This window comes from Schistosoma haematobium, chromosome ZW (genome assembly GCF_000699445.3).
Source record: "Schistosoma haematobium chromosome ZW, whole genome shotgun sequence".
Classification (NCBI taxonomy): Eukaryota; Metazoa; Platyhelminthes; class Trematoda; order Strigeidida; family Schistosomatidae; genus Schistosoma; species Schistosoma haematobium.
Window position 1 is genome coordinate 31090258 of NC_067195.1, and position 14954 is coordinate 31105211.

At 36.4% G+C, this 14954-nt stretch overlaps 1 protein-coding gene across 1 annotated transcript in view; it reads left to right on the forward strand.

Moving 5' to 3' along the window:
* Positions 1–269: 269 nt before the first annotated feature.
* MS3_00003273 (uncharacterized protein) overlaps positions 270–14954 on the forward strand; it is a gene marked incomplete at its 3' end in the record, with an annotated part of 34539 nt that continues 19854 nt past the window's right edge. Inside the window, exons 1-8 of the mRNA XM_051211015.1 lie at positions 270–307; positions 2929–3107; positions 4834–4918; positions 4955–5162; positions 5211–5596; positions 5634–5717; positions 6899–7178; positions 8912–9228. Coding sequence (XP_051071046.1) covers positions 3080–3107; positions 4834–4918; positions 4955–5162; positions 5211–5596; positions 5634–5717; positions 6899–7178; positions 8912–9228 — 1388 coding nt within the window. The 5' untranslated portion in view covers positions 270–307; positions 2929–3079. The remainder of the gene's footprint in view (positions 308–2928; positions 3108–4833; positions 4919–4954; positions 5163–5210; positions 5597–5633; positions 5718–6898; positions 7179–8911; positions 9229–14954) is intronic.

Consider the following 14954-nt stretch of genomic DNA (forward strand, 5'->3'; position numbering starts at 1 on the left):
GTTTGTATTCTGCCCAGCAGTGCCTTTTGCGGTTTAGCGGACGAAGAGTGCGGTTCTTGATGATTGTAGGTTGCTTGTAGCTTTTGGGGACCGTTTGAGAAACTGACTGCTGAAAAAAAATTCACAGCAATAATGTTCTCATAAGCGGTATTTGGTTTGAATGTAATTGATAATTTCAAACCAATTCTATGCAAGAAATTCAATATTGAATTTCCGCAATAAAGATTGGGCATGTGTTTGTTTAGATTGGTTTCTACGTTGTTTGTTGTAACAACTGGAGGTCAGTCTGTTTTGAATCCTCTCACAGGTGCGTAAGTTATGCCAGGAGTGATTTGATAAGATTATATACTTGCATGTTTCTTCATCATCAAGGAGAACGATGTAAGCTTTGGATTTAACTTTTGTTTTTTATCAGAAAGCAATATGATAAAATATTATAGAGGTATTTTCTAGTGAATTTTAATCAATTTTCCTATCTAATAAGTGAAATGGCGTCATCCACAACAGCTGTATCGTCTTATTTTATGATGACTTGATTTGCTGTCAGGGAGATACAGTACATTTTTAAGGTTTTTTGACTGCCCATGGGCTAGAAACTCTCATACCCTTCAAGTTATTGTAACCAATTTAAAGGAGAAATATATATTTTTATGTGCGAAACAATTTCTTAGTAACAAGTGCATCAATATTGCTACTTCAGTAGTCACAGTAAATTTTGTGTAAGGAGTTTATTTCCGGAGATGTACATCAAATTATAGTCAGACCATTTTCGCGATCTTAATGAGAGCAAGAACAAAGATTTCAGCAAAATAGCATGGATTCATTTTATTTCGCTTGGTTCTTGCCAGCTGCTCAAAACCTGTTATATTCAAAATTCATAATTACAAAGTGCGTTCGAACTACTAACATGAAACATTTTAATCGGAAGTTATTTTGAAGACATAAGTATCTATTTCAAAGGTGTAAATAGACCTAATAGACTGAATAAAATACTGTAAATTCATATCTTACGTAGAATATTCTACAACTCTGACTGTAACGAGAGTCCAGATGGGCAGATACAAGTGGTTACTCAGTGAGTAAATGCTGATAAGTGAGAGTCAAATGAGTAAAGCTCTCTTAATAATATAAGATCACTAATCTAGAAGTCAGTTTAAATAAAAAGACGTAATGGTGTAATTAACCGGAAGAAGGTTGAAAAAAGCTACAGAATGCAATGGAGTGGTATTTGTCACTGAGGTGAGGAAAAATTAGTAACCATCCCCTTGTTGAATACATAAATCAGGTTTTTGACGCCTGATAGCAGTGGCTTCGGCAAACTTGATAAGACGATCTTGGCTGCTTATTAATCATCTTGGAAGATTGCAAGGTATCGACTTGATGCTCTGTATCCAAGAGATGTTTAGTAATTTCACTGTTTAAAGTCGTTCTTCCTCTTGTTCTCAGTCTCTTTGAAACGTACTCAAAAATCTAAGGTATACTCTCCCCACTGTTCGGCCAGTGTAGCAGCTTTGTCAGGTACACGTTAGTTTATGAGCACAGTTGGCGGTAAAATGAAATTAGTGCTTGTCGACCTTTGACTGGGTTACTGAACTTGTTTTTTTATATAAAATTAATAGTTTGGCTGCCGGTTAAGTTCTGGATAATTCAGCGTTAGGCATCCTGCTGATTGAGGTTGCGACTTTATCACTCTTGAAGATGAGATTTACATATGTATATATTGTTTTTTCTACTAACTATGGTCACGTCCGTCATGTTTCCTTTAGATTTTTTACATTGTCAATAAATTTAAGTGAGGCCATCATTGACGGACGACCTTTGAGTAACACTTAAGTTACCTTGAGAATATCCACCTACTGACTAGGACTAAATGAGGGTTATAGGCCGGTCCGATGAGTTTGAGTTATCTGTAGTTGGCGGCTAGGGTTAGGAATTAGATCTAGGTTTTTCATGAACTGACATAAGCTAAAATGCCAAAACGCTATTTAGTCAAATGGATGAATGAGTTTCTCACAAAAACCCATGACCTGTTATCTTACACCTGATTGGTTCGTCCATGAATTATAGTCTTGCCTAAATTTCTGTGGGTAGCAGTTGTCTCTTAGGCATTTTTCAGCGTTCACCAATCCTTCTTCCCTTTAAAATAGTGTTTTGACTAATGCTTTTTTAAAAAATCTTATTGGATAAAAGTTATTAAAATTCAATAAAGACTATTTCAAGTACTTTTTCGATAAAATGAACGTTGAAATATCTTGTCTTCTCACGGTTGTATGACAATATCAAGGAAGTGGAACATTTCACTCTTCTAGTGTTCCAAAGTAAGTTGTATATTGGGATGAACATTGTTAAAGAGTTCCAACAGGTGGGTTGCATTCTGATTACTGTCGCAGACAATAAACGCGTTATCAACATATCTGGAATATCCCGTTATTTCGCTAATCGCTTGTTTAAACACCGTGTTTTCAAGATATCCTACAAAAATATCTGCCAAAATTGGACCTAATGAACTTTCCATTGCTGCACCATCAACTTGACGCAATATGGTGTTATTAAACCAGAATTGGACGTCCTTTGGGCACACAAATAGTTTTCTGAATGCTGGGACTAATAAAGGTGGGAGATCAGAATTCTGTAAAGTTATATCAGTAGTTTCAAAAGTGGTTTCTTGGTCAAGAAGGATGTTACATCAAAAGAAACCACGCACTCACCGGCAATATTCATACGATTTAGTCTGTCAGCAAATTGCAATGAATCTCTTAATGTATATGTTTCTAATCCTTTTTGAATTTATCTGTCTTAAATCTCAGTTGTTCGTCTAAGATTGAGTTCATCTTAGTGATATAATCAGTTGTATTCATTAGGATGAACCTTTATCTGAACTCAAGATCACTACCTTGTTATTTTTTTGGTGTTTCTTAACGCTGTCAGATGTTCTTTGAATGCAGTATTGGACTTGAATGTCGATGAAACGCAACGTTGGTTGGCAATATCAACTAACCTTAATTTGAACCACACCTTTACTTCATTCATTGGATGCATGTCTCTTAACTGGTCAAGTAAATTTACGAATTGAGCTTCTATGTCAATCCTGTCAGTACTTGTTTTCGGTATGTAAAATTTGAGTCCAAGTGATAAGACTTCTGCTTCTATATTATTGAGCGTTATATTAGATAAGTTATCGATAAACTTCGAAGGGTTTTCGGAAGCCCTTGCAAGCCTTGATTTTAAGGTCGTGAATAATGTTAATGAATTTTACCCGACATTCGATATTTGAATCATTTACTTTGTCATTTCAACTAAAATCTTTCATGTAAGTAGACTGAACGTACTTTGTAATTATGAATTTTGAATATAACAGGTTTTGAGCAGCTGGCAAGAACCAAGCGAAATAAAATGAATCCATGCCATTCTGCTGAAATCTTTGTTCTTTCTCTTTTCAAGATTATAAAGGGAACTATGTGTATGAAACTTTCTCAGTGGTGTGTTTTGGTGATTTTTCGATTTCCATCTTTATACAGACTGAAGCTTTATACGTTCTTGCACTTATGAAGTGAATATAAGTTTGCTCATTTTTGTGAAACTTTCGTGACAAATGTGTAGTTCCTTAGTAAGACGTGTTTAATAAGTTCTGTTACCTAAAACCAGGTTTTCGTGAAACACTTGGTTAACTATGTTTCTTGAGAAATGCTTACAGCCATACATTTCCAGACAAGGCGATGGATAAATACTGACTTGAAAAAAGGTTGTGTCTGTGTCACCTGTGGGTCGAACTTCACAAGTTTAGGCAAAACTGAGCGAATCCGTGTTCATGTAATATTGACGGCTTTGAAGTGCAAAAGGGATCTTATATAACTTTTCAGGTTTCAAACTTTTGTCAACATGTTTTGTGTTTATATTATTTAAATGCTGACATTTCCAAGTCCAAAATGCTGAATATAACCAATAAGACTATTTTCAGACATTCGAAATAATCCTTTTAGTTTCGCTACATTCCAAGCGAATCGTTAGGCTTAATTTTACCTCTAAGAATAGGTTTTCGGCCATTTTTACATCATTAGGACATCATGATTAAGATGCCTTCATAGAACTAATAGTTCAAAGCCATTTTTGTCATGGCACAATATCATTAGCATGCTTTTTGTCTCCACTAGCAAAATAAAGAAACAAATCCCCATTTAATTATTGCTCCGCTTTTTTCCTATATTTATATTGTTTGCTCTTATCATCTTTTTGCTACCTATTGTAGTTCTTTTATCTTACTTGCTTTCAACTAAGAATAAAATTTGTAAACCTCACTCCGACGTTTTTGTTTGATTTTGTTTATTTTTTGGTCTCTATGAATACTGTTATTGCGTCAGCTGTTTCGTGTTTATCTCTTAATTATCTATGTGTTTCTTCTTCAAATACTCCATCTGCAGTTGATGATACTGTCAGACTTCGCGAAGATTCTAGACTATGGACCACTTAATCATACAGACGGTGTTCTATCCTCAGCTTTTTTGAACAGTATTTAGACTTCTAGGGATGCTTTAGATGGTGGCTAATCCTGTAAATGTCTCAACTACAAGTAACAAAGATATATGCCACTGTATACAGTAGAACGTTGATATGAATTATTCTACATTAACGCAAATATAAATAGAGGGAGAGGAAAGTGCAGTTACTCGTTTTTCGTCAAGATATATAAGCTTGATGATAATGTCCATAATCCGCTTTATTAGATTCTTATAAAATGCCTTTTTAAAATCAAGTTTTGGTTTAGTTATTATGTCTGCAATCATTTTGTATGTAGTTAATTCGAATATTCCAGGATCTGAACTTTTATTTTTGTAGCTATACACATTTTAATGGCCAGTCATGTCAATAAAGGGCAAGACAATGACACAATGTTTTCCTTTGGATCAGTATCATCACAATGGTAAGACGTTTTCCTTAAAAGATGAGCTTTTTACAGTAGTGTGAAATGCATGATTCCTAAGAAAGTTTGCAAGTTAGCATACAGAATGATCACGCAGTGCCGGCAGAATAGCCTAAAAACATATCTTTATGGAAGATACTCATTTGTTGGAGTTTCCAGCTTGAATGTTATTGTGAATAGAATTGAACAGAACAAACAGTATTGTCAATCAAACATCCCTGATGAGTTTTTGATACCTTTTAAGGTATTATTTTCCATTTAGATTGTAAATTCACGATTTTCTAAAAACTAGCTTGCTAAATACGATATTTTTAGCAGTGCAGAAAGCCAGTCTTTAGATTGTGCCATTCAAGCTATTTGGAATGATTATACTCTAAAGCCCTTAAGTTTGGATATCACCAATTGTATACAGTTCTGGGCATACGCCTGTGTTACAAAAAACGGCAATAACAGGGATGGAAGGATTGACAAACCTCAAGATTTGACCTCCGAAATGTACTTTTCGAAGTTTAAAGTGGAATGTTTGGTTCTAGACTATTTAGTGAATCTAACGCCGATCGGTAAACCATCCTTAGTTTCATCATTACTCGTAAAATGCCTGGAGACACCTAACTTTCATCTGTCTGAATTTACTGAATCTTCAAATGATTATTATAGAGGATCTGAAATACGTTTTGGGTATGTATCTATTTTACTCTAATTGTTTCTTTTTTAGTTATCTAAACATAACTAACACGGGGAAAATTTCACTTCATTTGGATACGGATGCAACTATTCTAACCTCATCTCCCATCGGAATGTGAGACAAAATTTTCTTTCAATATGTTAATCCTTTCAACCAGTCTTATCATAGATCAAACAATAAATCGGTTACTTCTTTCGGTTCTCATGACTCATAAATAACAGCTTAATTTAAAACTCTAACCACCTCTTTGTCTTTTTAAATGTTTATTTTTAATAACTTTCAAAACCATCTTTTTCATCAACTAAACCTTGATATATTAAATATTCATTACTATCAGTTTCCTAAAGTCACTATCAGTTTAATTTGAACTTTTTCACATTGTTACCTTATTGTAAAATTGGACACCAAATCGAAAATGGTGTTGGTTAGTATGGATGTGTGCTAAGCATAGGATGCATACAACATTCCTATGTAACCATAAGCCTTGGCTCATGAGTTGATTCTCAGAGTCCTTGACAGTACTCCATCTTTACACCTAGGAGTTTATTACCAAGTACTATTGGGTCTGCAGGTAATTACTGTCAAACTAAAGTCAGAATTTTTGAAACTAACCAAGTGGCTGCAGGTCATTGTTACTGACAACTAATCAAACGAATATTTTGAAATTTGTGAATTTAAAAACTGAAGTGGTATGATAATTAGAAGTATTTGAACCGATTTCCTAACTAAGAACTCTCGAAATAGTGCAATTTAAGGCATGTAGAACTAGATGAGCACAACTAGACGTATAATTTAGATCGTCGGTTCCTCATAAAGATCATTCTCAATGTAGTGTTTATTTTCATTTTATATCGACTGTCAGGTATTGAATGAAGAGCTCAAATCTGCGTTTGTGTGAACAGGAGATTAGTATTGTCCAAACATGAGTGTACCCTACAGTGTAGAGCTAATACATGTACTTAGCGAGATTAGATATGCAGACATTGTAAAACGTTTCATTCCAGATTTCTTTTTGACATTCTTTTCACAAAAAATTTTTCTAGGTCACGTACGTTGAAGAAATATAATTATATGAAGCCACTACTATTGCTGTATAATGTCGTAAAAAGAAAAATTCATTGCATTTAGTTGTTTACACTAATTTAGAATTACATGACGTACGGTTACTCATATTTTTAGTTTGTTATCCGTAAAATACATTTTATTTGTTTTATAACCGTATGCCTTTATATGCTTTGTACACTTTTATAAAATTCAAATAAGATCCATCTTTTAAAATGTTTTATAAATTCAAGATGGATTTCTGGGGTTAAAGGAGCTTGTGATTTTCGCATATGGAAAGCTTGCTTACAATTTCTTTTGATCAATGAAACCCAAATAAATAGATTGGTCAAAGGTGATTATTTGGGATACATGAATTCGACAAACAATTCACCCATGTTGTTGGCTGTTTATCTATGCGATTCGAGCTTGCCACGTTTTTATGAAACCAGTATAGTATATTCATGTGAAACTGATACTTGTGATTCTTCAGTTTATATGAGGCTACACAGAAATTCTAAAGATCCAGTGCAGGTAATATCTTGCTTATAAACTTAAACCGAAAATCACATAGATAATGTATAAATATATGATCCAGATTTCACACTTTTCCACTTAAATTTTCCCGGATTAGTGATTTGTCAATTACATATAAAATTGTTTTAGTCGCAAAAATCGGGTTTAATGAAATTGGTTACAAGAAGCTTTTCAAACTAGGTAGGTTAGCGTGTATCTGAGCAAGATAAAAATGTCAAAACTTTGCATGACTCTAATCGTTTTCTGACAATCTTAAGCAGTGATTTCAACGATTAACGTTTACTATCGTGACGTTCTCAGTATTCCTGAAAATATCCCTCATTAATTTTATAGCTCGGTGTTGTGTGTACTGTAGATCCTTAGGACTTACTTCTACTTCAGCCCTATCAATGTTGAGAGTAACGTAGCATACACAACATACGGTTTGATAATCTTGGTTGATAAAAGTTGGCAAGTTTACTCAAAGTGTTACTTATTCGGTCGTAGTATTTAACCTGAGCGACTCTTTGTTTTTTTATCAAGTCATTAGATGTTTATGTTTATACAACTTCACTGTACTTCAAATCTCAAGCTACGTTTCATATTCGAATAACAAAGACTAGTTGTTACAATGCTAACTAATTAGTTTTTACTTGAGATTACAGTCGTCAACATTTCCCTCCGTTTATAACTTCTACAATTTATTTTCCTGAGATTCACTAATATTCTTATTGTGTATGGTGAATCATTCACCCTCGTTCCTGTGAACATAATGTGTACATAGTGCTTCTGTAAGGGCTCAAGATTTACATATTCACAATATGGCCTTGATGATTGAAATGATGGTGGATGTTCTTATTTGGACGTATTCAACGTTATAACTAAACTATTCTTAGAAAGACAATTGGCCACACTTGTTTTTATTATTTATATGCAATATCTTTACTTTTTATCATATGGTGTTACTTTTTTGTACCGTGACGTGTCACATGAAATTATTTTGAGTGTACCAGACTCTTGATTAATTGAAATTCCTTGAATATTGTATTGACTTCTCATTATCAGGGAGTTGTATTAACTAATATGTACTAGACAAAGTAAAATGTGAAAGCCTTTGTGTGAAGGTAAGGTACGCTGTTTATCGATAGAAATGATATAAACTATGGGATCAGATAAACACTTCGAAAATTACTTTTACGAGTAAAAAACAAAAATCATAAGGTGACAACAATGATTAGATATATCAAAATGGTTTCCATATTAACGTATTGCAAAACATATTTGTTGTACCAAGTAATATATATTTATGGATAGCATTACCATGTTGGTCAATATCAAATGCAAGCGTATTATTAAAATAAACTAGCTTCATGCCTAAGTCTCCCAAACCTTCCATTTCACCTCCCAGTTTTCTTCCAATTATGAAACGGATAACTTTATCTCATCATGTTTGCAGACATAAAGGAGATTCCGGCGAAGTATTAATTCAGTTTGAAAATTCACTTGTTCCTTTTGCCTGCATGTTACGGATTATTCATGATGGAGATAGGGCAATTATCGAATTATCCGGAAATGGATTTACTATATGATTTATCTATTTATTCCCAAGTAGGAATTATTGGATTATAAGTGAAACTTTCAGTTTCCTAACTTCATTATTTCGAACTTGGATAGTTAAAATTTATACCACTAGTAATTAAAGTATGATGCTTAGTATCTTTCTGTTCTTTTTGTATAAAAACATTTTTCAGTTAAAGTTTACTCTTTTGTCAAGCCTTGAAGATAGTGTATCTCTTCCAAAATCCAGTTTCGAAAATTCAGAATATTTTACATGGAATTTGGTAAAAAATATTTCACCTAAAGAAAATTTGACCATTTTAAAAGATTCAGTGAAACAATTTTGTGATTCTGTTAATGGTTTGGAATATTTTGAAGATAAGTTTGTTCGTTTAGCGATTCCTACTCTGTTTTCTGCGACATCACAAATCTCTGCCCGTTGTGTATCTGAAAAGCAGAACAGTATGAAAAGTAATCTGAATTCTCACCCATCTAGTGGTGAATTTAAAAAGTTAGTTGAGCTCTGTTATTTTTCACTATCGCGTTCATAGTTGGAACATATTTACATAGTGTTTATTGTGTGTCTATCAGTTCAGTTGTAATATTTCTCACTTGGTGAATTCGTTCATAGTTGACATTCCGGCAGAGTAAAGTTTTTAAACGACCCAGATACATCTTGTGATTGTTTAATCTAGATATTCAACTTGGGACTGCTAAGCCATACGTTCCACTTACATTCCCCTAGTTGGTGTTTCAGTAATTTCAGTGGCAATCACAATACCGTTGTGACTAGTGAACTTGCATATGACGTTATATTTGTTTACTGAGTTATGCTTCCACCTTATTATATTTATCTCGGTTTGCCCTCTTTATAGATAGAAACTGATTATTTATTAATTAATTTATTCATTAAATGTTAATGTAGAAACAAGACAAATCATGTGGTGGGTGACGTATTGATATGCCAAAAACGACTAATTTTTGCTCACCATTCTGCTGTTTCGGTGATTGGGTTGGATCGTAATTTTAGCGTTCTGTGATTTGTGCACGACTGCTTTAATTTCTAAACTCCGTTTTCGCATCATAGTTGCAATTTATTTTTATTACTAATAGTGAGACTTTTATTAGGATGAGTATTGTCGTCGATCCCTCTGAAAGCCACCATTACTCGCTAACCGAGTAATCAAGGAATTTGGAAACCTGATACGATAGTATTTATGAGTACTGTTATGGCTTTTGCCCTGTCAAATATCACGTGACTAAATTGCCAATGAGAACACCGACTTGTATGACATTGGCCCTGTCCTGAACCAATGACGCGTTAACAAGTACGAGTAGACTAGAGTCCACTCTGAGTCCTTGTTGGTTCTTCTCTCTTATTTTATATACTTATTTGAACACATGAATATTGGTACAAAGGGGCACCAAATACATATGCATCACACAATAACAATGAGGTTATGAAGAGTTAAAGAATATAAATTGGGTTCAAACACAATCTGCGTATCTTTCTGTAAGTATCTAAATAGTGCTTTAAGCTCTCACAAATTACGTGCCGCGAACATTATTGCGTGTATGGTTATATTTCATTACTGAATTATATTTGCATCACTTTTCGTAATTTATCTACCATATGGATTACTATCAAACAAGCTTACTAACCATCAGGAAGATGCAAAATGTAACCCCGAAATTAAGTTCTATTTACTAATTGAAACGGTTGATTTATTGGTTCCGTAGATTACGCACTCATTAAATTTATTTATCTATTTGAACACATAAACACCGATACAAGGGGGCACCAAATACATATGCGCCACAGAAAAATAATGAGAATGTGAAGAGATAAATATAAGGTGCGTATAAGAAGAAAAGAAGTACAACAATGAACAGAAATTAGTGTATGATAATGAAATAATAATAATGGGAGAGACAGGTCAATTAGCAGAAGTACACCCACAAAGAATTCTCCAACTTAAAGACGTTATGTCTTTTTTATGAAGAAAGTGAAATAAAGTTGCAGCACGATCGCCAATAGCGAATGTAAGGCGCGTATGAGAAAAAGGGGAACAACAACGAACAGAAATTAGTACGTGAGTGAAATATTAATAACGGGAGGAAGAATTCAGTTAGCGAAAGTACAATTAGGAAGAATTCTTTCAGTTAAAGAAGTTACATCCTTTTTTATGAAAAAAGTAAAATAAAGTTACAGCAGGATCGCCACTGGCTTCTATTCTGAGCCATATCTGATAACGTCTCTAGCCACTGTGTAGCACCATCTCTAGGACCCCGACCAGGGAGTCGTGAAGGACCGCCAGAAGCAAGTCCTTTGCAGCTTTCTTTCATGCCACGACACCATGTCATGCACTGACTACCTCTCCGCTTTTTCCAACCAGTCCCAGAGTCGGCAAATAATGCACAACGTGGAATTCTCTGGGACGACATTCGTAGAACATGTCCAAGCCACCGAAGTCGGTGTTTCAAGATGGTGACATCGATTGCATTATCATCTCTGTGCCCGAACACACGATGCCGAACCTCTGCATTACTAACATGGTGTTGCCACTGGATGTCAGCAATCCTTCGGAGACAGCGATGATCGAACACAGAGAGTCGTCTAACGTCCTCAACTCGGAGAGACCAGGTTTCACAAGCATAGAGCAAGACTGCTCTCACCGACGCGTTGTAGATTCGACCTTTTACAGCCAGACTAACATCACGAAGGCGCCAAAGGTGGTCCAGATTGGCATAAGCGGCTCTAGCTTTCTCTATACGTGAATCGACCTCACCACTCACGTCACCACCAGCAATTATGCAGCTACCTAGATACACGAACTTCTCGACTACTTCTATCTGCTCACCATCCAGGGTGAGTACAGGATTAGAATCCTGCCAGTCTTGTAGAAGTACTTTGCAATTCGAAGGTGCAAAGCACATACCATACCTACGGACACTGATTGCCAACTGATTAAGTGCGGATTGCATGCCTTGGGTATTATCGCACAGTAAGACAATATCATCCGCATAATCAAGGTCGAGAAGTCTTTCTCTAGGCAACGGATCCATACCACCATTACTTACATCCATCAGAGCTGTTTCCAGAATGTCATCGATCGCAAAGTTGAAGAGGAATGGTGAGATTGGGCAACCCTGTGTAACCCCACTGCTCGAATGGAACAATGGAGAGGTGGTTGTATGCCCTCACTCTGCCTGAGGTGTTTGTATATAGGGCTTTTAGGATGTTAATAAACTTCTCAGGCACACCCTTCTTCAATAGACAATCCCAGAGAACAGTCCTGTCCAACGAATCGAAGGCAGCCCTAATGCCAAGAAACACTACGATTGTTGGCCTTTGATAAGTATGGCGGTGTTCTAACATTTGGCGAAGGGTGAAGATATGATCAATACATCCTCTACCAGAACGAAACCCAGCCTGCTCCTCACTAGTTGATCTTTCTCGGGTTTTGAACAACCTACGAAGTATGACGAAAGCCAATAGCTTGGACGCAATCGGAAGTAGACTTATCCCCGATAGTTGTTACAGGAACGACGTGAAGCCTTTTTAAAGATAGGGACAACTATCGACTCATTCCATGACGTTGGTACACTCTCTAGCTCCCAAACCTTTGTAAACAACGTCGTGAACCCACAACTGACTGTACCCGCCATTTTCATGGCGTCATGAAGTTGCAACCAATGCTCATCTATACTTTTCGGTGGAATGGTAGCTAGCATAGAAGCTAGCTCGGTTCGATACTTACTAGCAACAGAAGTTGCAACCAACTTGCTGACATCAATCCTTTGGTGGCGGTCACTTTGTTGGCCACTGGGAAGTAAGGTGAGATTGGCGCAGACCAGGGCATGATCAGAGTCCAGAGGGGTACTCCAAAAGGAGCGGCAGTCTTGTACACAACCACGCTAGCGGTAGCTAATCGCGATGTGATCGATCTGAGTCCAGGCTTGAGATGCAGAAGGAGGATGCCAGGTGGCACATCGGCGATGACTGTGCCGAAAGTTAGTGCTAGCCAGAAACAGGTTGTGGTCTGTGGACAGTTGCAGTAGACGGTCCCCGTTATCTGTCCTGCGACCAACAACTCCCCATCGGCCACCTAAACGACTCTCTTCTGTGTTTAGACGCCCGACCCGAGCATTCAAGTCTCCGGCTAGTACTAAAATATCTGTCGAACGCACTTTCTGGAGAAGAACAGATAATTGGTGGTAGAATTCATCCTTGATTGCATCCGGGCTGCAATCTGTCGGGGCATAGGCGGAGATGACGAAAAGACATCGTTTTTCAGGCCGATTTCTTCTCACTTTGATTGAACTTTCTAATCTAACAGCACATAACCGACTGTTGATGGGGATCCAATGGATTAGTGCTGCCTCAGCTCTGGCGCTTAGTGCGACACCAACGCCAGCAAGACCAGACGAAGATGACACAGGGTCCCCGGGTAAGCGCACGTAAAACAAAAGCGACAGATGAAGAGCGAATCTGCAGTACTAACTAGAGCCTTGTATACGACAGAAGTCGATATTAAGACTTTATAAAGATATAACCGACCCTATCTGTTTCCCGAACTGCGTTAGTGTGCGAACGTTGAACGAAGCCAGTTTGAATGGTATACGTGATTTCAGAAAGACAGTTTCAGTATTCGTATTCGATGGTAGCATTCACTTTTCGACCAGTCAGTGACTCGAGATCGTTTAGATACAGTCGAATTTCCACCAAAGACGAGCCGCTGTATACGTATAAAAGAGGGTGAATAATGTGGGAAATAATAATAATAATAATAATAATAATAATAATAATAATAATAATAATAATCACTTGAATCATTTGATTGTTAGTTGAAGCAAGTAAAGTAGTTTTCATAATTATAGGCAGTTCATCATATTTGTAGTTGGCTGTGATACTGCCCGGGTGCCCAGACCGAAGCAGGTGGTTATCTTAGGGGGTCACACCCCGAGTCTTTGACCTAAAGGTCTAACCCACAAGGCAGTGGAGCATCGTAAGGAGATGCGGCCCCATGGTAGCCGGTGACCAACGATTGGTTCATATGCCATTTGTTTCCGCAGGATACTGGAGCCCATGTGCACCATTGGTTTGGGATCCGGTTAAAGCGCCGGACATTCGCTTTTCGTCCTCTCATTTTCGTAAACAACACCCCCGCCACGAGAAGGCAATGAGTAGGACTTCCCTGGCAGAGGCTGTATACACGTGGCCGTGTGAGAGTATTTCGAGGGGGAGAGCGGGCTCTCCCCACTCTCGGTCGTACCAGGGCATTTGGGGGCAGAGCAAGACTGCTATCACCGACGCGTTGTAGATTCGACCTTTTACAGCCAGACTAAGATCATGAAGGCGCCAAAGATAGTCCAGATTTGCAGTAGCCGCTCTGGCTTATTAACATCATTTTAAGACATCCCAATTTCTGTAGCTCTAGTTTTTAAAATGAAATTGTTATCCGTAGTCAGAAATGTTTCAATCGAAATTCAAGTATTTTTTCTTGTAATAGCGGTTAGGTATGACCTACATAATGATAGCCATTTATCCAATAAATGTATAAGTGTTTAAATTACTTAAAACAGTCGTAGCAAACATAACCACCTTAATGGGTGATGGCAAGAAAAAAAACGAAGGGATAAAAGGAATAATAATAAAATTAGGGAATGAAAACAAGCTAAATAAGATAGAAACAGAGTTAGGTATGAAATTATACTGTTCGAAATGTATGAGATGGTGAGTAAACTAATTTAGATTGTAAATATTTTACAGTTTACTCATCCTTATGAAGCTCAGATCAACAGCCTGGGATTTCATAGAGTAGAGTTTCGTTTTTGTGGATACGTAAACATTCATATTAAAATGCATGAACGCATCTTGTTAATTATGAGCGAAGTCAAACTCGTACTCTGAAATCTAATTCAAGATATCAATTTTATTATAAACTATAGTTGAATACTTCAAGACTAGTTTTTAGAGTAACACTGTTAGATTTGTGTACTATGGTAGTTCACGTAAACAAACTGTTTTAGTAGAGTGGATAAAAGCAGTTCACATTTCTTAGTGATTTGTTTGACTTAATAATAACTTTAGTTAATGCATTCGTCGAATCTAGAGATAAATAAAAAGATGTGTGTCTTGTTAAAATCTTGATATATTTGATTTAGAGCTGCAAAAAAAATAATTTTAGAATTTTTACCATGCAAAGGAATCCAGAGACCTATTGTTATGGACTC